This window comes from Augochlora pura, chromosome 5, assembly GCF_028453695.1.
Source record: "Augochlora pura isolate Apur16 chromosome 5, APUR_v2.2.1, whole genome shotgun sequence".
NCBI lineage: Eukaryota > Metazoa > Arthropoda > Insecta > Hymenoptera > Halictidae > Augochlora > Augochlora pura.
In genome coordinates this window covers 1,948,408-1,974,392 of record NC_135776.1, presented here as the reverse complement: position 1 = coordinate 1,974,392, position 25,985 = coordinate 1,948,408, and the positions used below count along the sequence as shown (strand labels likewise).

General features: G+C 48.4%; 1 protein-coding gene across 1 annotated transcript; it reads right to left on the bottom strand.

Moving 5' to 3' along the window:
* Positions 1 to 1,125: 1,125 nt before the first annotated feature.
* Positions 1,126 to 25,580, bottom strand: Galphas (G protein alpha s subunit). The gene is made up of 11 exons (XM_078180925.1): positions 25,181 to 25,580; positions 23,268 to 24,087; positions 20,248 to 20,320; positions 17,760 to 17,814; positions 16,003 to 16,122; positions 11,085 to 11,182; positions 3,927 to 3,981; positions 3,771 to 3,844; positions 2,421 to 2,600; positions 2,122 to 2,326; positions 1,126 to 1,622 (listed from the first exon to the last, which is right to left on the bottom strand). The coding sequence occupies exons 2-11, from the start codon at positions 23,404 to 23,406 to the stop codon at positions 1,476 to 1,478; spliced, it is 1,146 nt and encodes a 381-aa protein (XP_078037051.1). The 5' UTR covers positions 23,407 to 24,087; positions 25,181 to 25,580; the 3' UTR covers positions 1,126 to 1,475.
* Positions 25,581 to 25,985: the final 405 nt, after the last annotated feature.

The window sequence follows — 25,985 nt, the reverse complement described above, 5'->3', positions numbered from 1 at the left end:
GAATCTCGATCCATCGGGAAAACGCACATAAAAACATGAATCTGTGGACGGTCACCCTGTACATATTTGATACATAGTTATATAATTAAAACGCTCTTCGAAATACTGTAAAATCTCACAAAATACTCTTCTTGTAAAAAGGTGCGGCTGAGACTCCTACGGGTCGGGCCAATGCGATTTAAAAGTCGAGATTCGGAAGTCGAGGAAAATTAATTCGTTCGCAGAAAAATACACGGAGAGAGATCGTAATTAAAGAATAATGGCGATAGGTCGGTGATGGTGGATAGGGTGGTTTTCTTCCGGTTTTCATGGGGAGTGTTATTTGGGAAGTGAACGAACCGAAAATCGTAGAGATTAGAAGAAATAAGTAAAAAAAAAAAAACAGAACAGTATCAAAGAAAAACAGAACGAGAAACGTTTAACGAGGAAAAGGGATGTTCATCGCGTGAGAAGAAAATTGTCCAAGTCTTTTTTTAGGAAACGTTCTTAACGCCTAAAAACTCGAAACGCGACAATTAATTAAAAAGAGACTGCCGACGAGTGTGCTAGACACGAAGAACAGCCCGTTGCGTTACTTGGTAACGCATACGAACATTCGTTTGCTCTCTTATCAACGAATTGATGCGTAAAAAAAGATAAAATTAACGAGGTAATTGGTAAAATTGCACGTGTTTCTCAGCGACGAACATTGTACACCACTGATAATACAGTCCCTCCCTCCGTGGCGCTGCAACCGTCAATTCGATTCAAAAAGCGGACAGAATATCTCCGATGTTCCGGAACGTCTCTTGTCGACGAGACTCAACGGAGAGAAAAAAAACGTCTGGCGGGGACGCAACGGAGGGAAGCCTGCACTTGTTTTCCTGCTTGTCGACGTTCACAGCACGCTCCCTTTCGAGTCTGAAACAGGAGTTGATCGATCAGCGACGAACAAAAAAGGGATGAGAATAAAAGAACGGAAAGCCTGGGCCGAGATGAAATTTTGTCTGTCAAAAAAAAAAAAACGATATCGGTAACAATAGTTAGAATGCGCGAGGGGTGTTTGCTTGTACACCAATGACATTAGTAAAGCGATTCTGTGCAAAAAGAGACGCTGTTCTCCGTAGCAAGACAGATATACCCCCCCCCGTAAACCCCTGGAGATCTGGCTGCGCATCAACGTTCCCTCTTTGGATCACCGTTCCGTCGAGGAAGAGTGAAGATCGACAGGCTGTCGTCGTCAGTCGATCGCGTTGCGGTACGCGTTCCCTCCACGATCCACGGATCCGTCGATTGGCACCCGAATCGATCCCGAACCCGGATCCGATACGATCCACGCGATCCACGCGAGTCATCACCGTTTCTGGCGAACGACAACGCGCGTTTCAGATCATCGCCCACTGTACGACTCGCTCGACTCGCATGATCGGCACGAGACAGAGCACTATCGTGACTCCAGTGCGAACGGGTGACAGGACACGTCGGCAGGAACGAAGTCACAAGAGCTCGTACTGGCGCAAGTGCATTCGCTGGATGATGTCCCGGCAATCGTTGAAGACCCGCTTGATGTTCTCCGTGTCGACGGCGCATGTGAAGTGCGGATAACAATAGTGCTTGCCGTCCCCGCTCGCTGTGCTTATACGCTGAAAACATATTCCGTGGATAAAGCTAAACGTTCACCGGTTTTCACCAAGCACGGTTCACCTGCTAACCGCCTCGACTAGGTTTGACCGAGCCGAATTGGCCTGAACTATTGCTTTAAAGCAATTTTTCATTTCTGGTTCAATTATTCTACTACTTTTTATGTGCTAGAATCTCCCAATCATAATGAACTGAAATTTTTGTTTTCATAAGTGTGTGTAGCCGGGAAAGTCGACTGGTTAACAGGTTGGCAAGCTTGCTGAGGGATCCTTGATGCACTCAGGTACATAAACGGTAGCGCAGCTTACAGAATGAATAGACTAAAGTATAGTTTAGGCTTTACAACAAAACAGATTTTCTTTGGATCATGTTTTTTCCTCCAATGAAAATCATTGAAGAAGTTTCGTACGTCCTAGGTGTACCAGATTATCTAGAAGAGTGTACGTCCTTAAGTAGCAAGTAGCTAAACAATATGCCTGGATCGACCACTGTCTCGCTTACCAGGAATTCGTCCCTAATGAAGTACTTGGCCCTTATAACGTCAGCAGGTTCCGAGGTGTCCGTAACGACGCCGGGTTCGACCGGCGTCTGGTACCGCGCGAACTCTGGGAAGTAGTCCTCTAATTTGTGCTTGCCTGCTTTGATCTTTTCTGCCAATAGATCCTGTTTGTTTAAAAATAAGATTACGGAAATTGTGCGGAGCCACCTGTAACACAGAAAGAAGAGAGACGAAGTCAGATTTACAGATTCGGATGTCGGTATATGACGGATGCGTAAATAGTAGCTTAGGTATACAGTACCGATTGTTCCAAATGCTTTTGAAGAGATCGAGACTCTCTCTGAGTCGGAGCTTCGTCGGGTCCTCCCTGAGTACCATGTTATAACTACTGCACGCCGTTACGAATATGATTGCCGTTACGTCGTTGAAGCACTGTATCCACTTTCTCCTTTCGTCCCTCTGACCGCCGACGTCGAACATGCTGCAATCATCGATACCATCGTTTCATCTTCGATCCGCGAACCGTCAAGGTATAGGCCCGGGTGCAATAGCTCTGCGGGTATCATGGGCGACGAACGCTGCCAGTGAACCCAATACATTTGTAACAATAAGTCGCAGATCTCTTGGAAAAAACGTTACATTCTTTTGTTCACTCGAAACAACTGTTTCTCTTACCAGATAAAAATAATTAAAAGAGACACCCCGAACTGCTTATTTAGTTTCTATCTCTTGCCAAATTGAAAAGGACAATTTTTATGTTGTATAAAAATATTCTATGAAGATCATTTGATCGTGAATTTTCTGCAAATAATTTTTATAAATGCTTTTGAAAAATGGTGCCGTTCTTAACAGAGCTAAAAAAAAAAAAATTGGATCGCGAAGAGTCAGGACGCAAACTGTTTCGCGATAAATCGCACCGTCGGAATACACGCGGAATCAATTCATTGAATTATTTCCTCCTAAAGGAACTTCGAATCGGCTCGCAGCAGTCCCAGCGTTAAAAATACTGCTAACCACGGCTCGATTGTTTAACGCATCTCTCACTTAGTCGCTCACACACACTCCTCTCCCCCTCATCTCTCTCTCTCTCTCTCTCTTTCTCTCTCGCGGATAAAAAGGACGGCACGCGGGCCCGTTTGATCCCCGGGGGCAGAGTACTAGAATCGATTCGATAATTTCTGCCAATAGAAAAACGTTGCTGCGAGGACAATGTGGAGCGGAGAATCCGAGTCCGTCGAGCGTACGGAAAAAAAAGGGGGAAATATAATAAAGTTGCGGAGGCGTTAACGCGGCTAACGGATTTCGCTCTGCATGCACAAACGGCGTACACCTAAGTCTGTAATACAGGAACCAATACACGGCGACGAAAGCCCGAACACACCTACGTGCGTACGTACGTATATACGCGCGCGCGAATACGTGGAAGACCGGGCGAATACGTGTGTACACGAGGAGGAGGAGGAGGAGGAGGAGGAGGAGGAGCACAGGGAAAAAGCCGCGCGCGTAGGACACAGGCCGGGGATGAGACGCGCGTCGCTGCTTTGCGTTATATTTATCGTCGGCCGATGTTACTGTAATACGTCGGCTATATATAGTTAGACAACGCTGGAACGCGAAAGCGAGGAGCTATACAGAGACCACGGGGACTTACTGAAAGTTTACTTTGTCGACTTGAAACCGCGTCTCGAAGATACCGGACGTGAGGACACGACACCTGAGGATGTCCTGTAAGCAGAGACACACACGCCGTTAAGATATATCTCCGCTCGTCGAATACCGTTGGATGGATGCTTTTCGGCTGGCTTACCTGCTCCGTGGGGGTGTAATCCGGTTGTTTAACAATCGCTACCTTATCTAGGAAACTGAAACAACAGAGTAAAGCTGACGTTAATCGTCGATAGCGGCGCAGGGTGATTCAGCGTTCCTTAACGCTAACCGTACCATTGTTGAACACGTCTGACAATATTTTCTCTACTACTTTTTCTTTTTTTTTTTATTGAATATTAGAAATATTCGTCATTAAATAAAATCCATTAATGGAAAGACAATCTCGTAATTTGTACGAGTCAACTTTGGTGGTCGGCACGGTTAGAGTTAAAGTGATTATGAAAGATAACATATTTCGTATAATATGCGGAGAGCCTGTTTGGAGCCTAAACGAAGGGGTTGGAATTTTTTTGAAAATTCTATGTCGTCTATGCCTGTGGCCAGCTTTCCCCGCTAACCAGCAGCGTGAAATTGATCGGGCTACCTGCCTGCCGCGGCGGTAGATAGCCGGACATTGTTCCATTTATTCGCCAAGTTCGGAGAAAATTTCAAAATTCGACGGGGGGGATTGAAAAGCCGACAGAGGGTTTTCGATCTAATAGTCGACAAAACCCCGGAGGAAACGGTCTCGAGTTCTCTCGGTCCAGCAGCGGAAGCTGCAGGATCTCCGCTCTTCGGCTGGCATCGAAACCGGCACGATAACACACGCGACGGAGGGCGGAAGTGGTTGGCTGGCGAAGGGTGGCCCAACACAGAGATGAAGAGAGCAAGAGGGCCCCCTCCTTTCGTCCCTCGCTCATTCTCTCTCCCTCTCTCTTTCTCTCTCTCTCGCTTTCTCCCTGGATCGAATCCTCCCCGCTCCTCTCGAGCGAACGAAAGACCCTCCCCGGCCGGTGTCTAGGGTGGATAGAGCGCGCACCAAGAGGGAAAATCGATCCCCGTCGGTGTCCTATCCTAACCCCAACTCTCGCCCTCTCGGCCTCGCCGGGTATGCCTCTCTGGCACCCAGTTTCCAATCCGGGTCATGGGTCACTGCCACCGTTGCTCGCCATCAATCGTACGTACAGACTCGGCCCCTGCGCGAGTATGCGAGCCAGCCGGGGCTTGTATAGGTGCGACGAGAACCCCCTGGCAAGGGTGGTCGGTCGGGTCTCTTCGCTTTGACACCGGCCAGCAGAGGCCTTCCACAATCGGTCGACGGTGGTAATATATTTACCGACACCGCCGGCGAACCGCCGTGTTAAACACCTGGACTTTTTTCAAACCGGCAATCTCGGCTGCGAAATCGTTTCTCTCGATCGGTCTCGACGAGCCTTCTTAAATAGCTGCGTCGCTTTTACTGGGGACAGATCGGAGTCCTTACTCGTTCCGCAGTTCGCGTTGTTTCGGTCTGAGCCTCCATTTTGACGGGAGGTATGTAGATTCGACGCGGCGGAGAAATTCGTGTCGCCGGAACTAGATCAAGCCGAGTTAGACTAATCGCGATTGGCAGAACGTATCCGTGGCTGGCTAAAAAGTAGCAAAACCGAAGACGAGGTAACCGAGAGTGGCTAAGATTAGTTAGGGGTAGCTGGAGGTAGGTAAAGGAAGGATAGGGTTGGTAGAAGCGGTTAACGGAGTGGTTGAAGCTAACCAGACGGAGCTGAGACTAGCTGGAAGTAGCTGCAACTAACTGGAAACAATTAAGAATAGCTAGGGCTGGCTAGAAGTAGCTGCAACTAACTGGAAATAATTAAGAGTGGTCGGAGGTAGCCAGAAGTAATTAAAACTAATTGGAAATAGATGGAGCTAGGCTGGGAGTGGTCGACTATCCAGAGCTACCAAAGAGTAACTGAAACACTGTTCCTGGAACGCTACCGAAAACTATCTAGAGCCAGCTAGGAAGCTGAACAGAAGCAGCTAGAAGTGTCGAAGCTAAGACTAGCTAGAGCTAACTGGAAGTAGCTACGTAAGGCTAGTTGCGAGTACCTAAAGGTAGCTCGGGGCTACCTAAAGTGAGAGTGCTTGGAGCGAGTTGGCAGATAGCACAGTATCCGAAACCGACTGTAACTAACCAACGAGTGCAGTTAGATCTAACCGGATGCAGATTCGAATCGGTGTCGGTGTAAACTCGATGAGAGCTCGATAATCTCGCTCGACCATTTTCGTGCTAGTTTTACCCGCGGACGAGAAAGTCGCTACGTACGAACGAGATACCTTCAGCTGCGAAAGAGCTAGCCGCGAGCAATTAAGCGACGGTTGAGCGAGGTATCTCGAAACGGTCTAGGGTAAGGAAATCGAAACTGGCGGCTGTGGATGGCTCGAGTAAATTTGAGAAACCGCGAGATTGATTTTCAGTCGATACACAGGACCGGAGGACACGCTTCGAGGAGGAACACCTCCGGTCCGCGCGCGCGTGGACCCGTACATGTTTGTGTGTGTGTGTGTGTGTGTGTAGGCTCGCGAGAAGGTAGGTCACGAAATTGGCGCGCTCAGACAGAAACGAGGTTATCGACCTCCGGAGAATTGAAAGAGGAAGGAGGTCGTGACCCAGTGGCGACAGCAGAACGATTTTCTCGTTATCGCGGCATGTAACTCGGCGCCGCGACCTTGGGGCCCTCCCCCGCCTCTCTCGGGTCTGTAACGATGTTACATCGATGCGAATCGGCCGAGGCACACGGCGGAGAGGAGACGCGGGCCGCCGTCCGTCCGTCCGTCCAGGTGTGTCGCTTAACCCGAAACCATTAACCGTTTATTGTCTTGATCGGCAACACGCGTCCCAACAATTAATTTCCTCGTTAAGGCGCCGGTGCACCGGGACGGACCGGCTACCAGCTATCTAAGCCCGACTCCCCGATAAGGCCGGCACCACCCGGCAGCGGGAACGGCCGCGTCAACTGCCACAGAATTTACGAGCTCCGCGAACTCTGTTATTGCCGAGCAACATCGTTCACCATCGCGGCCACTTCGCGATATCGCGATACGTTTTTCTTTCCTCGAGGTTTCGACGGTAACACGTCGCAGGGTTACGAGCGTTCAAAAGCTTCCGTCCGTGGACTCCCGACGCAGCTCGGACCGCGAATCGACGGGCACCGAGTTGCATAAGCCGGAGAAGTTAACACGGACACCTCGTTCTCCGAGAAGCTGGTTCTCTTTGGCAGGTATTAACGCTCGACGAATTCCTGTGATTTTACAGGAAATCGTATGGAGATAATGGTCGCGAGAGGGGGAGGAAATTTTAAAAAATTTCCCTCCGAAGAGGAGCCATGTAAATATTTTGTTATCAACATTCTCAACCAGGAGCTTGTCCAGCGGAACGATATTTGTTCCACGATCGATCGAAGCTGTTCTGCTTCGCCGCGAATCCAGCTACGGAATTCGATCGGGGATAGTTTCGAGCAAGAAAACGACTCCGAACCGAGCCAACAATCGATAATCGGGCCCGTTGTTGTATCGCGCCCCTCCTGTATTCTTGTCGAACAAATATTTACTCGCGCCGCGGCGCGCACAGTGACTCAAATTCGAGATATTTCGGGCCGGCTCTGTTTGTTGGCCCATATTCCTTTTATCTCGCGATACCGAACGCGGCGGCTGCGAGGTCTCGCGATTTCGGTAGAACTCGCGGATCGTGTTCGCAGCCGACACCACCATTTTTTTCTCTCTCGAGGCGAACGAAGAAACGAGAGAGAGAGAGAGAGAGAGAGAGAGAGAGAGCGACGGAGAAAGAGATCCCACGTATTTTCTTTGGGTGAAAACCGTGTTTAACAAACAACCCGGCGAAATTACAACGATCTAACCCGCGCGTGAATGCCTCCTTCGTTATATGTCGGAACCGGTGCTCCCTAAAAATACGATGCGCTATTTCCATCGAACGGTTTCCTCGCTGCACAAGAGGACGACCCGAGAATCGAGGGAAAACAGAAAAAAGGAGTGAGGGAGGAGGGAGGGAGACAGAGAGTGTGTATGTGTGTGAAAGAGAGAGAGAGAGAGAGAGAGTCTGAAAAATTCAAGCTAGCCTCGGCCAGGTGTAGTTAACCGAGGAGCGATCCACTATCTCCAACATTTTTCCCTAAAAAACATCCGTGAGAGGAAGAATCTCTGATTCTGCAGGGGAATGAGAATTACTTGATCAGACACAGCGACTCGAGAAAAGAATCTTTCGATTTCAACGCTTTCGTCGTCGTTTCATCTCCTTGTCTTTACGAGGCGTGGCTCCATTTTACAACGATCATTATCTACAATACACAATCGTACAATATAAAAAGGAGGTCGCATGGTCGGACCGTAGAAGGCTCGACTTTGGTGCTCGCAAGTTCAACTTGCGATTGTCACAGCCCACGCGGAGTTCCGAACGTAGATTCATTCGGCTAGACTCGACTTAAAAGAACGATAGTCGAAGAAGGGTGCGGTTCGAAGAGTCGTCGAAACGGAATGGTATTTTAAAAATAAAGCCGAGATAAAAGCCGTCAGGTGATTAAGTTCATTCAGCTCGAGGTGGTTCCCGATCGGTTTCAGGGGTTCCAACGAGGAGAAAGAGAGAGAGAGAGAGAGAGAGGCGCAGAGGAGAAAGGAAGAGGAGACGAAAGGTAAGGTTTGGAAAGGCGACGAGCGCGCGACTGGACGGGACGAAATAGTATTCTAAAAATACCGGCCGATTAAGTTCATTCAGCCGGAGGAGAACGATCGGTGGCCGGAGTCTAATTCCTCGCCGGTGTAATGCCGGGCGCACCATAGGTAATTGTACAGGAAAAATCGTGGTGCGCCGCGGCGGGTGTGCGCGCAAGGTTGCGGCCAAATGCCAAGAGAGAGACCGCGCGACGGATAAGCGCGGCCGCAGAGAGAGAGAGAGAGAGAGAGAGAGAGAGAGAAAGAGAGGCGGAGCGGTCTCCGTCTAATTAAACTGTTTGACGAATTGATGGACGGCAAACGAAGTCACATGCTCGACGGTCTGTTGCCGTAGCGGATAAGTTTCGCGTTTCCACTCGAGATTCACGCCCGTTTGCCCACGATATCCAGTGCAACAACCTGTGACTCTCGCCTATGTAATTCTCAAAGGGACACAGGTGTGTGTCAAGCGACCTGCTGGACCGCGCCGGCCCCAGGCTAGTTTTTCGCTGATTTATAGAAATTTATCGGGTTCCCGGGGCGGTTCTAAAGTTGACGAGCCACCCGGTCGCAGCACCGCGTCGCTTATGTCGGGTCATGCTACGAAAGGGGGACCCCATCGCCGGCAGCCCGGGCTCGAAAATATTGGACGAAATCGTTCGATTCTTCGAGCGACCTTCTCTCTCTCTCTCTCTCTCTCTCTCTCTCACACACGATATTCTCAGCTTTTGCCGTGAAAAACCGTGACAAATAATTGTCGAACGATTTAGACTCTAGATTGCACAGGCACCCGACGATCAGTAGGGAAAACTCTGCCACTAGACGATGTGATCGCGCGGACGCGAATTGCTTTGTGAAACCGGTCCGACTATTATTCGCAGAAGCGAATTAGTGATCACTAAAAATAACGATTCCGATCAGAAAACGCCTGTGGAAAAAGGTATGCCCGCGGGGCTGACCGAGAACCCCTGTCCGATAGCGGGCACACCAGAGTGGCCCCTATTAAAGCGATTACCTCGTTAAAGCATTGTCTTCATTGGCATTAAATCGGTGTCACAGGCCCACGAATACGCACGGTTACCGCGTGACGGTGTAACGCGGTCACGGGAGCGCTTCCGAAGTTGCAAAACCCGCGGCGAAACCAGTCGCGAAGATACAGGGTCCCATTGAATCGCAACGCCTGATACGGACGTAGCATCTCGAGCAATCGCCTAGGCCTCGGAGAATTAAAAAAACACCGCCCCGAGTCTTTGAACCACGAAATTAAATAACGAACGTGTTCTCGCACCTGTTGATTTATTAAATAAATTGGTAAACTACTTATCATCGCCTATTCGTCGAATGGAATATAATTCATTCTATGATCAACAATGTTAACAAGTTAGTGAATTTTTCGGTACTAAATTTTGCTACATTCGAGAAGGGAATGTGTCCGCGATTGACAATTGACAATTCACGGAACCCTCGTGGACGAGAGCGCGTGCCCGTTTCGCTAGGCAACAGACTAGAATGGGCATGGGTGTATCAGGTGTTGCAGCCCGTCAGGGGCGCTCCTGCCGGACCGGGTAGTAACATCGTCTTAGAAAATTCACAGGAAAATCGGAGTAGCGAATAAAAGTACGCGTCACGAATAATCACTGATTTTGCAAATTTTGTCGATCGTGTTTCTCGAATATTTCAATAAGAAATCGTTCGTTTGCCAGAAAAAATTGGCGAAGGTCTCGACATTCCTGTGACCGAGTGAAATCGAAGCTTCGTTCTCCTTTCGTCGAACTTCGTAGGGTGCTTCCACGCCGTGGACTCGGACTCGTCGGGACTAGAAAAACTGACGATAGCTATCCTAAAAACATGGAAGATTCATCACCAGAGTTTGTTGGCGTAGGGCATAGAGAGCGTCGCAGCGACGACGACGACGACGACGACGTCGCTTCGCGGTCCCATTATCGTCGCGTAAACGTGTTATCGTCCGTGGTTCTTATCGTGATCGTGATATCAGTGGCCCGAGGGGACAGATTAGAATAGCCGCTTGTTGGCGAGCGCGAGAGCCGAGAGGAGCATCTAGCTCGTTGCCGAGCCAGATAATAACTTCACCCTCTTATTTTTATCGCAGAACCCGCGTCAACGCTTGTCCCATTTGTTTTCCCCGTCGCGATATTCTTGGGCACACTTGACGTTGTTATAATTTCCACCCCCTAATCTTACGAACAACGGATTTCGTGCCGGAATTCCGAGTCGTCGTTCAAGAGGGGGGGAGATATAACATGCGGGTGGGGGAACGGGTGAGAACGCGATGCAACGAAATAAAAATAAACAGTTCCATGCACGGGGGGTGGACAACGATCGTACGCAAAATAAGAGCCGACCATAGGAGACCGGCCCCGCCTTATGCAAATTCGTGCTGCCGAATAGCGCGGGACAATTCACTGACAGTTTCGAAGAGCTTCTCCGGCAACGCGCGCTTCGCGACGAAACATTTTTGCGAGAACGTTTTCCTACTCTGGGATATAAAAAAAAAAAAGACTTCGCGACGAGGCGTTTTTAGAACTCCGGGGGGGATGTAGGAAGTGGTATCGGATCGTTTGAAATCGTAAGAAACGGCGAATTGTGCACTCACTATTTAGCGCAGTCGATTAGTTGGTACTCGTTACTTCTTTCGAAGCTCTGCTGCACGCCCCGGTCCTTCCAAAGGGTTTCGACGATCTCGTAGAATTCCTGCGAACACAAGGACAACCACGAATGATTTAATCGATCACACGTTAAAGCCACCCCGTTGAAATTATTTCTCATCTAAGAAACGCGGCGCGCTATTGATTTTCTCAGTAACGCGCGCGCGGGGGCCCTCCCTTTACTTTTTCTTTAGCAAATTCTGTTCAAAGATATACTAACGTACCTGTTATTATTAGTCACGGACTAGACTGCGGATCTTTATGCAACATGACCCCTCGACATACTATTATGTCATGATAAAAGAGACTATTTACTTTGAACTTATCTTTTGTGTAAGCTTGACAAAGAACTTCAGAGGAAATTCGCGAATGCTGCTGGAACGATAGCAGAGATATTGCTGGAACGATAACGAAGACGTTACTAGGAAAGGACGGCGTGTTCGCATGCTAGAGGGTTACTAATTGGTCCGCGGATGTTCGCTAACAAGAAACAGTATACACACTTGGTGTCGAAAGTAACTTAACCTGAAGGCTGTGTGTTGCTTCCGATGGGCGCCGCGGCGATCGCGACGAAGAATTTGCCTAAAGCGGGGAAGCAAACTCGAAAGAAAGTTGAATAACAATGTAGCTGGATCTGATGGACCCGGCTATCGCGGCGGAGGGCTGGAGCAACGGCTCGCATCGAACGGTTTGAAAAGTTTTGAGTTACGCGGCTCGTGACTTCGCGAGTCGCGAAAGTTGGTACAATATGCGTCGAGTTCGGAAGCGACTGCTATTGCTTCTCTCTCTCTCTCTCTCTCTCTCTCTCTTTCTCTCTCTCTCTCTCTCTTTCATGGAACAAAAATGCTTTAGAGGAAGTTCTGCGGAAGTGCGGCCGATCGGATACGCTCTGAAGCATCGAACAACAACGATACGATTAATTTCCATGCTATAGTCTCGCTCTCGAAAATGAAACGGGCGCGCGCGAGAGAAAGTGGAAGAATGAACAGTCCGCGAGTCGTCGTAGACGCCTTGCAAATTTCTGAAAAATATTTTTCTCGAGCATGCGCCGCGGCGTTTTCGAAACGCTATAACGAGGGAAGCCTCCTTGTCACGAGAGCCAAGATCACACCGTTTCTCTTCGGGACCGCCATTTTTTTCGGGTATTCGTCGGGCTGCGAGCCAATTCGTAAACTCGCCACCGACGCTCGAAACAGTGTTTTCTCCCCTGAGAAAACAAAAACGAATTCTTCCTTATCACGAAGGATCGGATAGGTTTCCTCGACTTTCAACTTTTCCGACACGAAGCCCAAGCGAATGGTTAAACACAGACTTGCCCGGCTCTCGCAAAACACCGCTTCGCGCGCACCGAGCAGTCAAATAAATTATCGTCATCGGGATTTTGGCTCCGAACGTTACACACGGACTCGACCCCGCTAATTTTCTAACGGCACACGCTATCGAGATTCGAGGGCGCGCGAGGAAAGCCTTGAATTACGCCAAAGATACGCCGTATATAAACTTCCGCGTGTCCGACACAGCCTCCGATATGCAGGAAACCGAACGACAGTGATAAATTCGTGACCGTAGGAGAAGACGCAAGGACATCTTTTTGGGAAACTACGTTGCGTACGACGGATCGCCCGGTGAACGGGGGATCGTCGTTCGAGAGTTACAATGTTCTCACAAGCGTTCGCGATTTTTCAACGGACGTTTTACGGGACGTTTACTGCGGCATGCAAATATACCGACGAAACGAATACGTATCGCTGCTTGGTACCGCGCGAGGAACTTTTACGATTTCGGTAATTGCCGGGCGCGACGGGCGGCGGCGATCGATTCTGAATCATCGCCCTCTCGCAGATTACGCCTCTTCTCGACGAACCGCTTCCACACAGAGATGGATACAGAAAATTGGCGAGAGGTTGGCAATCGAATTGGACACATCTTCTTTCGACAACGATGACGGGGACACGGCGCGACGTCGAAGGCAATAAGAATAATAAAGCGCTGTTAGAACGGGACTAAAGTGCGATTCGCGTTACTCAATGCATGTGCACGCGCATTATCGTCCCATGCTCGACACGAGGAAAACTGATTGCGAGCTCTCGAACGGTAAGACGCATAAATTTCATTCGTCCGCCGACACCGTTCGACCGTCTCGATTCAATTAATTCGGCCGCGTCGCGTCTGTACGGACGGCCCTCGCCTAAAGAACCGCGTGCAATAAACAACGTGTGTGTGTGTGTGATCGTTACAATTCGCGCGGAAAGAATGTCTCCGGAGAATCGTTCATCGTCGTGACACTAGCAATACCAATCGATCACGCTTCCCGACTTCTTCGAATCGGAGAACAATAATCCCCCGGCACCTACAATGCTAATGCTCCGACGACCTTCGAGTAATCGCGAAGCTGCCAAATGTTCAATCTTGCGAGATTCTCGACGGAATATGCAGAAACATTGGATGAACGTCCGCCCCTCTTTCCTTATCAAAAAAATTGATAAAGACAACTTGAAAAATTTTCAATTTTTTTAAGACAATTCCTTGTCAATGAGAAAAATTCTGAAAGCCGATCTTGCGGCCGCCTTCTGCGCGAAAAATCCCAGTTTCCTCTGTGGCGGCCTGTAATCCAATGGGCTCGCGGCTGAAGGCGAGTACACAAATCGCGGCGTTCACCGCCAGTTGAATGACGCAAAACACGCAGATTATTTTGTCGCAACGTCTTTATTTCGAGACGAGCCGTGCCGCTACACCGAAACGCGCTGGTCTCCCGCTTTCGCGTGCCGCTCACGAAACGGCAGCCACGGATGCACGAGTTTCGGCGCCCGGAGGAAGCGTTGATTCCGATGCATCGACGACACACGTTCGCTGTTTTCCTTCGATTAACGAGGCGCGGTCGCAAAGCGAAGTTCGTTCGACCGAGATCCAATTTTCTCAAGAGGAGATTTTAAGTCGTCTGTGGCATTGCTAATTGCTCGACGTCTTTTTCTACCCTCGGCTAGAAAACGCTTCGTCGAGGAGGAGAGATTTTAATTCGACAGATGAACACGACCGAGTTATTTGAGTCGCGAAAAGGAAAACATTGCTAGAGCCCCATAGACGAGCAAAGTTTGTCTCGTTAAGCGGAATACAGTTGTGCCGGACGCTGAGAAGACTCTCTCGTCATTCACCCGCACACCTGTGTCTTCGATCGCATCTGCGCTCCAGATTATTTTTCGGATCATACCGGCGATCCCCGAGACCGCCTATTGAAGGAACGTCGAACACGCTTTGTTTTGCGAAAACAAAACCATCCGTCGTTCCTCGCCGGTGTCGTTGATCTGTTCTCCAGCCGTGGATCGTTACGCAACCGCGCCGATGGAATTCGGCGAGAAAGCGTGCCGATGCACAGGAAGATTGGTGGATCGGGCGGATCTTTAAGGGATAAAACGTGCTGGCGAGTTCAGCGCACGTCCCGCAGAGGCGCGGCACAATTGTTGTCTTGAATACGAAACGACTAAACGAGTTAAATAGCGCGTAACGCGACCGGCAGAACCATCGCCGAGGTGGGAGAGAATAAAAGAGAGAAAAAGAGAGAGAGAGAGGAAGACGAACCAAGGCTTGTGTCGTAATATTTTAATGGCACACGTACTCTCTTGTCGCCCCTAACTAGTTTTGCAGGCAGCGATTCATAGTGACCGATTATGAAATTACGTTTCTCCGCGTAAACGTTGCCGAGAGGCGAGGAACCTTCTTTGTCGATCTTGGTGATGTTCTTACGATTTTCCTTATAGAAAAGTCTCAATTTCATCGTAACATTGCGCGGGAGAAGACGTTACTCGGATTCGAAACTTCTTTGAGAACTAATCTTATCTAAGGGACTCAGAAATGCTGTTTCGTATTGACTCGATCGGTGAATGACGTCGATGGGGCGGAGCAAAAGAGACGTGTTACATGCATCATGTACGCGAAGATTTGTTTCAAATTTTACACGATACCATAACGTCTAAATTATTTTTAAAGCTGTATGGAATTAAATCTTCTTGTACGCTTCTAATCAAAATTAGTCTGAATTCGTGATCAATATTAGATCATCTTACTAATCATGATAAGGAAACAGATTCCGGATGTTTCGAAGAAACAAAGCAACTGGATAGAATTTACCAGCTACGGCACAGTTCCCATCGAACGAGTTTCGTTCTCTCTCTCTCTCTCAATCACTCTCTCCTTAGCTCCCTCGCTAGCGCGCGTGCTCTCTCCTAAAGAGAAAGAGAGAGAGAGAACACGGCGAACCGACCATGTATACGCGAACACAGGCGAGGAATGGCGCAGCACACATCATAGTCAAGACAGCTTACATCGCGCCAACATGTGCGATTGCTGTGTAAACATTGTAAACGAGGCATTCTGCGGCGAGCAAATTCTCGTTTCGTATGATTCGATTCGGTGGCGTGCGTATACAATGCTAGAAAAAAATCTGATCGCGATCTAGGATCGATTGAGCGGCGTTGAGATTTTTGCGGCGCAGGAATTCGAACGAGCGTCGTTACGAATAGCGCGTGCAAACTAATTTTCCGACGTTCACGCGAGAAGATTGTTGGTAGTAGCAATAGCGGCGAGCAACAGATACGAAAGTCTCCGTTTTTTTTTTTTGGTCTCCATTGTCATCTAAACGGGCATCTCCCCCCCCCCCCCTGGCATCGCCGTGGAGTCACTCTCCGGTACGGTTTCATTGAGTAAGAGGCACTCGGGGGCGGGAGAGAGGTAGAGAGAGAGAGAGAGAGAGAGAGAATATGCGTGTGTGCGCGCGCGTGCGTTAGCATTTTTCATCGCGTTAGAGAGAGAGAGAGAGGTGGCTCGGGAAACAAGGAACAGCACGCGGAATAAATAGTCTGGCTGACTCACCGGGGGATAATCGAAGTCTGGGGAGGACGAGACGTCCAGGACATAGTCGACTCTGCTCTGATTCGCCGGGTCCTCCAAAGCGACGGGTGGTGTTAGCGTGCTCATTGCGCTGGTTATCGTCTGAAAAAAAAACAGAGAGGAACATTGTCAGACCGGGCCGCGATCTCTCCTGGATCCTCCTGATTTCCGGTGCTATAATAGTAAACAGTAATCTAGTAACAAATCTTAAAAATTAAGATAGCCTATTTCGACCGAGGAGTGCGCCAAAGATCTTTTAACCCTTTGCTCTCGCAGCAATTTTAATCCCAATAGCGTCACGCAACGACGGCTCCGGCTCGATCGCGTTTCCTATGGTATCGGAACGATATCATTAATGGGAGGATAGAACGGTCGACAATAATCATCGAAATTCATTTGCTGATCGTCTCGCTAATGTCGCATTCGTAATACCGGGGCGTCACGGTGGAAACTTGTCCATTATGCTCGGTCGGCATACGGAAGCGATCGGCAAGGTTACGCACGATACGCGTATCTAAACGCGGCCTCGAACGACAAATTGATGACGGCACACGCTCGTCTCGACCCGTTTCGTCGCGTCTCCCAGCGTCTCCTAACGTCTTCTCGCGTCTCTAGCCCGTGAGTTTACAACCGTTTACGTCCCGACGAGACGAACGTTTGCATACACATCTCACGGCTAGCGATGGGATCGAGCTGAATCGGCGATGAAACAGCTCCTGGAAACGAAAGCGACGCGCGTTTATAGTTAAAAGACGTCGACAATTCTGGAATATTAACTGTCTGGCCACCTGGGGCGATTAGCAAGACTAAACCTTGAAAAGTTGCCCGCGCGTGCGTGAGAGAGAGAGAGAGAAAGAGAGACAGGGTAATTTAGTTTAAAACTCCGTACGGGCGGTGCGACTCTTTTGGGAGCTCCCTTAAAATCTCGAATTCTACAGATAATAATTTCTAACTTAATATAGATCTAATTTACTTCGGGAAGATCACGTGCAATCATTTTTTAAACACCGTATTACGATTACGGTATCGTCCTGCATTACATATGTACCTGTTTACGCGCAGAAATGCAACGTCGACTGTACTCGGAAAATTAATGAACGAACAAAGTCTCTATTGTTTCTGACAGTAATTAATACGAACCGTATTCATAAACATAGTAAATTTTATCGAATAAAACGGACATAAACTAAATTATATAAATATATAATGTTGGATACAACAAGGTAACGAACGCAAGACGCGCACATGATTTTATTAAAACGGGAATCTATATCGTAGTAACAATCCACGAGAATCTCCGATACGTTTTCAAAATCCAAACCGTCTATCGAAACAAGATTGGATCATAGACAATCAAATTAAAACTGTTGCTTACTGTTGAACAATGATCTTGCCGTTCCTATGTCAAGGTTTGATCGAGCCCGAAAGGAAACAACCGTAAAAGAAAAGCCCGGGTATTGATTCAGCGATAAATGACTCGCGATCCGAAAATATCCAGTTTGCGCCGGTACATCGTTGCGTGAATTATTCAGCGCGTTTCGTTAAATATCCCGCGACATTCTCGGACAAGTTGGCAACCGATCGCGTCGGTTCCTCGATACCGTTTTTGCTTTTTTTCGGCAAAGTGGTCGAGCAAACATTTCGCCCCTAGGCAACCTCTCGCAATTGGCAAAATCAATTCCGAGCTCTGTGTAATTACGCGAATTAATCAATAATTGGAGCGCAGAATTCTTTCTCACCAGTATCGCGTCCCTGATGTTCTTCTTGATGTCCTCGATTTTTTGCCGTTTCTCCCTGTATAATAAGAAAAGAAAGCACGATTAATACGAGGATTGTTACGATCGGTCTTTGTAATCGGTATAGTTAACATTATCCGTTAAGAATATCCGTAACATTAATATTTCGTAATACCTGTTTGATTTCAATTAATTTCGGCTCTATTTAAACAATCGGGAGACGTATATCGATCTACTCGATCGAATCTGTTAACTACAACCGGCATTTAGCCGGCTCTCAGGGATCATCGATGTTACCGTCGGGGTTTCGATCGACGATCGATCGAGGATCGGCGATTGGTGCTCGAACCGAAACTGAAGAGGGAGCCTGTTTTCGCGTGTGCGCTACCGTGTCACCCGTTTTACTTCCACGTTATCGTCTCATGGCGGATACCTGTGCCAGGCTTCTGTCGTCGTGGAGGTATTGTTACGCTTCGCGTCTTGCCGTTTATAAACGGACCATGCGCGGATCGGAAAACGACGACAGTCGCAATCTAATACAGGTTACCCATTCGCGATACGGGGCGTCAACATCTTTGGGGAACGTTGTCCCGAGCAGAAATCTCTGCCATTGAACAGCTGACGATTCTATTTTTCTAATCGATATTTGGAGAACTGTAAGAATTACGAGTAGAACGAACAAGCTGCGAGTAGAATAAATCAACCTTAAGTAAAGTGAGCCAGCCAGAAGAAAAATGAGAGAGCCTCGAGTAGAATGAGCAAACTGCAACTGGAAGGACTGAACCTTAAGTGGAATCAGAGAAGCATAAGTAGAAAGAGTTGAACGACAAACAGACGATTCAGTCTACAGCATAACGCAGCGTTTTCAGACACGACGATGAGAACCCTGCCCCGCTAGCATGATCGCTGGACGCTTGTTGCGTCTCGTACCGGAATAATCGGAGGATCACCTGGCCGCGTTAGACGATCGGCAAAAATAGGTCTGTATTAATTTCTTTGGTGACTAACGGCGTCAGTATTATAAATAATTTTCGACGTCCAACCGGCTCCAATTCGGCGGATACACACACGCGCGCGCGCACGCACAGAGAGAGAGAGAGAGACGTTTCACGTACGTAGAACGCAGAGGAACCCGATTCCCTCCGCGACACGCCTACGAAAATAGCGATTTTCCCCGATTACCGCCGAGGGTATGACGATACCAGTTCAAGTTAACTCTCTCTCCCTTTCTGTGCGCGTATAATCGCAAGGACCTGTTCACTGTTCACCTTTCGGTGCACCCGATAAAATTATCGAAAATCGAATTCTATTCTTCGGCACATCGGCTCTCCCGCAACGGTCGCCCCGCAGTCCTATCAAATATACATCAGCCGCGATAGGTATACAAAGATTGCAAATAGATCGTGAAAAAGACACGAGACGGTGCTGCTATTTTAGGGACGACTTGTTTATACAGAGTGCCGACGGTGATCGTCGCGATCATCGCGGTGCAACCGGAAAGGGTTGCTTTAATGAACAAGAAGAAAATATCCGAACATGGAGTAGGATGATACGGCTCTGTTACCAAGTATCCCGACAAATAAACATTCTAGTCAACGATTTTGGCGCTCTACCAGAAACGAAAATTGTCCTCGTGTCGCGTTTGTCGCGCGAGCATGCAATTACAGCGAATAACCATTTTTTAATTCGAGCTACACGCACGTTCGGCTTTCAACGCTGATTCCGACGAGCAACAAGGGATATTGTAGGAATGACAAATTTCGATAAAGACACCGAAAACTACCGTAACAAATGCAGTAGGTTTCCACGGCAAACAATTGCGAAATCGACGTCGGCCGCGTAACGATTCCTAGTAGTGGTGACGCCAATCAGCGAGAAAAAACGAAACGATTCTTCGATCGCGTCGCGATGATACAAACAGTCTCTCTCTCTCTCTCTCTCTCGCTCTCTCTCTCTCTCTCTGTCGCTAGCCAAAAATAAAATTCCGCGAACGGAGACGGAATCGCCGCGCGAAACGTAACAATAAGGCGTGTTTTAGCCGCGTTATCGGCGCCGGAAGAGGCAGACAGAATTTACGACGCACGCGAACCGGGCCGACTCGTCTGTTTGCACGTCGTTCTCATCCTATCTAGGCTGCTCCTGATTCTCCACGTATACACCGACGATCTCTGTTACGATAACGAGTCGTCTCCCGGCTCCTCTACGATTTTTCTGTGTTTGCTTTGCCATTGGACAGAGACATTGGAATAGTAGACGCTGCGAAAAGAACAACCACACCTGTATTCTACAATTCACAGGAGAGAGAGGATTAGAAGAGGATACTTGCGCAGTTAGGAGGATAGCGAGAAATTTTTGGCAGAAACAAGTCACGACCAAGATTCTACCCAATATCATCCACTTTGTTCTTAACCAGGATTGATAGTCGAATTGAGGATAGTCCGGCGAGCTTTCAAAGGAAGATCCCGAAGATCGCAAGAGAATGACAACTTACGCTTCGCTGAAGCCATTCACGTGTAGTATCCTCATCTGTTTGACGATCGTGCTCTTCCCAGATTCTCCCGCTCCTGAAACAATCGACGTATATATTATTATCTTCTGTTACTCGATTATCTGTTATATATTTCAAACCTTATTTCTTACTCGATTCACTGTCACACATTTCAAACCCTTACTCTTTCGAGATTTCAGTTCTACAACCCCCACCGTTGACCCTTGGAAACAAATTTTTGATCCTTCTTAAAAATGAAGGGCGACGATTTAGTTTACCACCGTAACAAGTAACTGTGCTGTTAGCTGACAGTTTAATGCAATTACTTTTAGAACAGGCAACTTTATTATGCAATGTATTGTGTACGAATCCCAATCATTTTGTATTGCTTGTAAATTCATCTTTCGCTCGCATCAAATTGACAGAATTGTATAGTAATATTCCAGATCTGAAAAAGTATTATAAAGCTGATAAAGAATATTTAGATTGCAATTTCTTTTTGACGCTATCGAATAATAGCGAATGGAATTATTCCAAGTCGGCAGAAATATCTAGAAGTTAGAACAGCTTCGACGCGGAAAGGGTTCCTAATCAAAGAGCGTCGCGATTTACCAATTCTTTTAGCGTGTTAAATCGCTGCGTGGAGGGTCGATTAGGATCAACAAGTCAACGGCGATGAATGAAAAGGCTCAGCGTTTCCAGACAACTCGATATTGGCAGCGACTTTAAAGGATTCAGGCTGTCGAGACGGTACGTCAAAAAGTCCGTCGGTATTAGTCCGTCCGTGGGCGCGTTGCCTATTTTTCTCGGCGCGATCGTTTTCGTCTCTCGTCGCCGTCGTCCCGCGGCTCTCTATTTGCCTGTTCTCTAGTCGAATCGTAATTGTGGAGGACGACAAGGAAACAATGCAGCACCAGCTGTTGCTTCGCTTGACTGTGCAGGGGGGTGGGGGCAGGGGGGAGCACGCAACATACACACACACACCGAGGGGAGAGGGGGGGAGGGGGCATCCACGGTCGAATTAGAACGACGACCTACATAAACGGAAGAATAGGAAGGTAATGGCTAGGTGTTGGCTTAAGTATCACGATAAGTGGACACGGTGTGCACGAGAGTGTGTACAACACGGGGCGCACGCGCGCGCCCATATTTCTGCCCCCCCCCCCCCGCGCTCCTCCTCCACCTCATCCTCTTTGCTCCCTGTTACCTCTCTTTGAAAAAGACTCCCGATTGTCGGTAGAACGGGAAGAAGGAGACGCGGAGAGGGCACGAAAAGGGTACAACATATATACCGATGAATATTCGTGGGTGCTGCCACAGCCGCCTGGCTCTAGTACGATAATCGATAAAATTGAATTACGCGCCGTTGAGCATCGCGATACACCGTTGACCGGCCTGGCCTGGCCGAAATTCAAAAGTGCGACCGGTTCCCTCGACGACCCACACAACGTGTGGATGTTTAGCGAGGGTGAACGAGTCGAAAATCGTCGCAGCGACGATGGTTTCCACACGGTGGTTTCGAGGGTGTTTTCAGTGGAGGGTTACAGAGTGGGTGGCACCCATAAAATATTCGCAGCGACCTTTGCTCTTCCGGCGAACCGTAACCAGAATTACTTTTTAAGAGACAAATCCGATGTCGAATAGAGAAACTGGTCGCATTGAAACGTCGATTCTTCAAGAACTTAAGAAAAAGCGTTGCCAAATCTCAGAGAATTCAGTACGTCACTTCTAGAAAGAGACAAGCGTACGTCAAAAGGTTCAAAGGAAAAAAAACAGTGGCGAAAGATTGATTAATCTGCTCCTTGAGTCAGCAATGCGTAAGTAGTTAACGCGGCTTAGAATCTCCTGTTCCTGGAGAGCTGGAACATTTTCCCACGGAACCGTTCGAACCTGTGGCTGCAAAGTTGGTTAACAGGTTGACCGAAAGTGACGAATGTTCTGTGCGAAAACGACCAGATCAAGATTGAAACAGAATTAGAAATTGAATATTTATCAATCTAAGACAATGATTTGAACCATGAAACGGAACTCGAGAAAGAACAAACTGTAACTGCTGATGCTACACCCTTTTGGTACATTGGCTTTGCCCTTGCCCAGCGGAGGATCACGCGATATCTGTAGGTTTATTAGATCTTGAATTTATGTCCCTTAAGTAGAACCATTCTTTAATGAAAGCTTCGGTACGAGAATAGTTTCTTTATCGTGAAAAAAGTCGAGGGTGTTTTGCAATTTTTTTGTTAATCGGAAGAGTTTATGACGAGGAAAAAAGTGCGTAGAACGCATGTTTAAAATATTTGCAGTCCGAGAAGGCTAATTTCAAAGACGACACCTCTATCTAACTCATCTGCTCGTTAGGATGATTATAGTCGTCCGTAAAGGTAACTATGGTTGCCCATCAGTCAAAGGTTTATTTTGTGCTAGAGGTGTAGTCCGCCGTATAAATTTTACGTTAATTACCAACAATTACCGATCACGCTTACAATGAAAATGTTGACTATCAGGTGGTCGTCGCACATTCTACGTTGGAATAAAGAAAATGGTAAAGTATAATAACAGATTTCTTTTTCGAGAATTATAAACTTCGATAATAAAGAGAATATGGTTAACAGAGGCGACAAACGAAAATACAACTTTAGAGAGGGGACGAGAACCAGAGTAAAGGGTTCGATAAGTAAAATTCGAACCAGTGATATTCAAACACTATCCAGCCACGGAACATCTTCCGATCACACTCTCGTTTCCCGCAAAAGAAAAGACAGAAGTAATAATATCAGGCGTTGTATTAACCGCGAGAAAGTAAATTCGTTCAATTTATATGCTGCTCGTTCGCGTACCCCGTAACAGTAATAGCGCGCAATCCCCCCCCCCCCCCCCCTGCGTCGACCGTTGACATGTTGCATCGCGAGAGGGGCAGATTACCGACAGGGATTGTAAGCAGGCAGCAATGGTTGAGGGATTGCAAGTCGGTATCGGTTGTAATCGAAATACAGAATTAAGCGAAAAGATGTACATTGATCACCTACCGAGCAAAAGAAGCCTGTGAGTGGCCCGGTACACTTGCTTGTCCTTTTGCAATTGCCTGGTGATGGCATCCGAGCGCCTCTTCTGATTCTTGCTGTCATCCTGGCTGGCCTTGCTGCTCTGGCTGCCGAAACACCCCATGACACACCACGAGAGAGACACGCGCGGCTCGCCCTCTTCGCTCTTCCCTTCCACTTCTATTGCTTCTCTGTTTATCACCGCGTTTAAAAGAAACAGAGATATATATCTCTCCGGCAACGCTAAAATACCTTCTTACAACTCCCTCTTTCTATCCCTCCAGATTCCTCTGTCAGAGCTCCGAGGCTATGCTATACTTCTAGCGAGCCCTGCCGGCTTGTTTATCACCCTCGCGTGCGAAACGCGACGTTCGATCAGAAAAGTAGCAAAACTACCCTCTCCCGAAGAGATTCCGTTTCGATGTCTACGACCGGTCCGTTTCGTTCCTTCGTTCCGGCCGGCTGTCTGTCCGTCTGTCACTCGATACTTAATCTATCACCGTCGGCGCTTACACCTCGAGCCTTCGACCTTCTATCGACGTCTCCCTCTCTCTCTCTCTCTCTCTCTCTTTGTCTCCCTCTTCACCACCCGCCTATCGGTGTCTCTCCTCGTCTATCTTTATCCTTGTTCGTCTATGGTCCTAGATTTTTCATACACCAGATTACCGTACACGGTATATCTCGAAACCCGTACCGCGGTATCGCACCTCACACGTTCACTTCACGGCTTCTTTCACTGTCTCCCGCGGAACCATAGCTAATACACGCACACTGTCGGCGACGGTGCTGCTGGATCCAACGTTGCCTTCGCACAGAAAAAAAACGCAGGGAGATGATGTCTAGGATGCTCTGTAACTCTCCCTCTCTATCTTAAACTCTGTTTAACTGAACGCGAGCCGAGAGCGCCCGGTGTGACACCTGGTCACTAATTGATCCGCTCCGGCGAGAAGAGCACGGGCGAACGTTACGTGGCTGACATGGGCGACGTCGACGGTTTTCGGTGTGTCACGGGGCATATACCAACCGGTATATTGTTGTTGTGTGTGATGTATTGGCCGGCCGAGATGCCACTTACGAATCCTCGGTTCAAACGCTGGGCGAGAACCGGCCGCGAGCGCGAGAGACACTCGGCGGCAGGTTGCGATAGAGGGAGTAAGCACGAGGCACCGAGAGAGAGAGAGAGAGAGAAGCAGAGTGGGAGAACGAGACACGCCGGGACTTGGATAATAGGTTGACGGTGCACTATCGTTCGATGTGCCTCTTGTGATGGCCCGCCAACACGAGACGACACACGCGAAATCGTTTTTAACTGGAGAAACTAGATGAAGAGACACACAGCGCACACACGGCGTCGCGTGTCGCTCGTACAACGACGAGGCACCAGCAACCTCTCAGCCTCGCCTCGCAGCACCCGCCCTACTACCTTTCGGTCGGAACAACGAGAAGTTAAAATAGATCGGCTCCGGTGCTTAGCGTTGCTTATATTAGCTTTTTCCTCTCTAAAGGCTCTTTCTCCGGTAGATAAGGAAGACTTTCAATATTCCCTCTCGTCCCTCCTGAATCGTGAGGAGGTTCCCCCACGGATAACCGAGTACCCTCCTCTTCTCTTGGTCCTCGGATTTTCCTAGGGTTTTCCTCAGATTTTCCTCGGATCTTCCCAATTTTTCGAGGGCTCGTCCGGCTTCCCCCTCTCCGTCTCTGCTGATCTCTTTCTCTCTCTCTTTCTCTCTCGCTCTCCCCCTCCCTCTACCCCTCTCCGCGAGCTTCTCGACGATGAAAATCACAGCACGAACCACCACTCGGGGAACCCAACCGTGTGCCTTCTCTCACGCACCCCCTCGAGTGGTATCTACTTTCTCCGTCCGTCTATCCGTTTCTCCCAGCACCTCGGTTCTCACCACGTTCGCTCGATCTCCTCACTCAAGAATTCTCGAGGTAAATCGCGGCCGAAACATCCGAGACGAGGTGCTCCCTGCAGCCAACATGTCGTCTGCTAGGCCCACCAGCGCGGCGGACCACCGCGCTTCAGATGGATCAGGTTCGTATCCGGTGCACCGGGCGCCCCGATTCTCTTCCTGGGCCGATCTACCTGGCCACCGTCACCTGCCGATGAATACCGTCTCCGTGCCCACACCGCAATTCCACTCCCGTTCGATCTCTGGACCTTAGTTTTTCGATAGTTTCTCGCTCCGGGGCCAACAGTCTGTCGTTCGTGTTCAGTGTTAATGCGTCGACTACAACGCCCTCGAGGATCCGTGCCGGAAACTAATCCTTTGTCGGTGTGTGGGAGTCGTTCGTAAGACCCGTAGATGCACTGTGCACCACTCAGCACGCGAGCCTCTGTCATTCGCACATGCTCAGTTAGTTTCACGATAGATTGCGCTGCAATCAGACCGTAAATCTGTATATATCTGTGTGCAACAAGGCATACATGGGAGTTGAATCAAGAAAATGCTTTTCTAAAATTTTACCTCGATCGTGGATTACGCTTGGCCCGAATGATGTGATATTTATGAATAATTTCTGCCACCTTGAGAAATTGCACTGTTGCTCCAGCAATTCACTGGCACTTGTACCGATAATTGAAATGTTGGCAACATGTATGCGGATAACTTGGTACCTATGTTGCCTACATTTTTTAAGTTCCTGTGACTAACAGATTGCAGATTTTTGTCCATTTATTTTTACTAATAACAATTTGCT

What these genes read in the sequence shown, in the direction of transcription:
- Galphas (XM_078180925.1), bottom strand. Translation starts at nt 23,406, where the DNA reads ATGGGGTGTTTCGGCAGCCAGAGCAGCAAGGCCAGCCAGGATGACAGC. An exon ending in TCACAGGCTTCTTTTGCTCG is followed by an intron (nt 20,321 to 23,267) that starts GTAGGTGATCAA and finishes CGATTGTTTCAG; the next exon opens with GAGCGGGAGAATCTGGGAAG. An exon ending in CTAATCGACTGCGCTAAATA is followed by an intron (nt 3,982 to 11,084) that starts GTGAGTGCACAA and finishes CTGTTGTTTCAG; the next exon opens with TTTCCTAGATAAGGTAGCGA.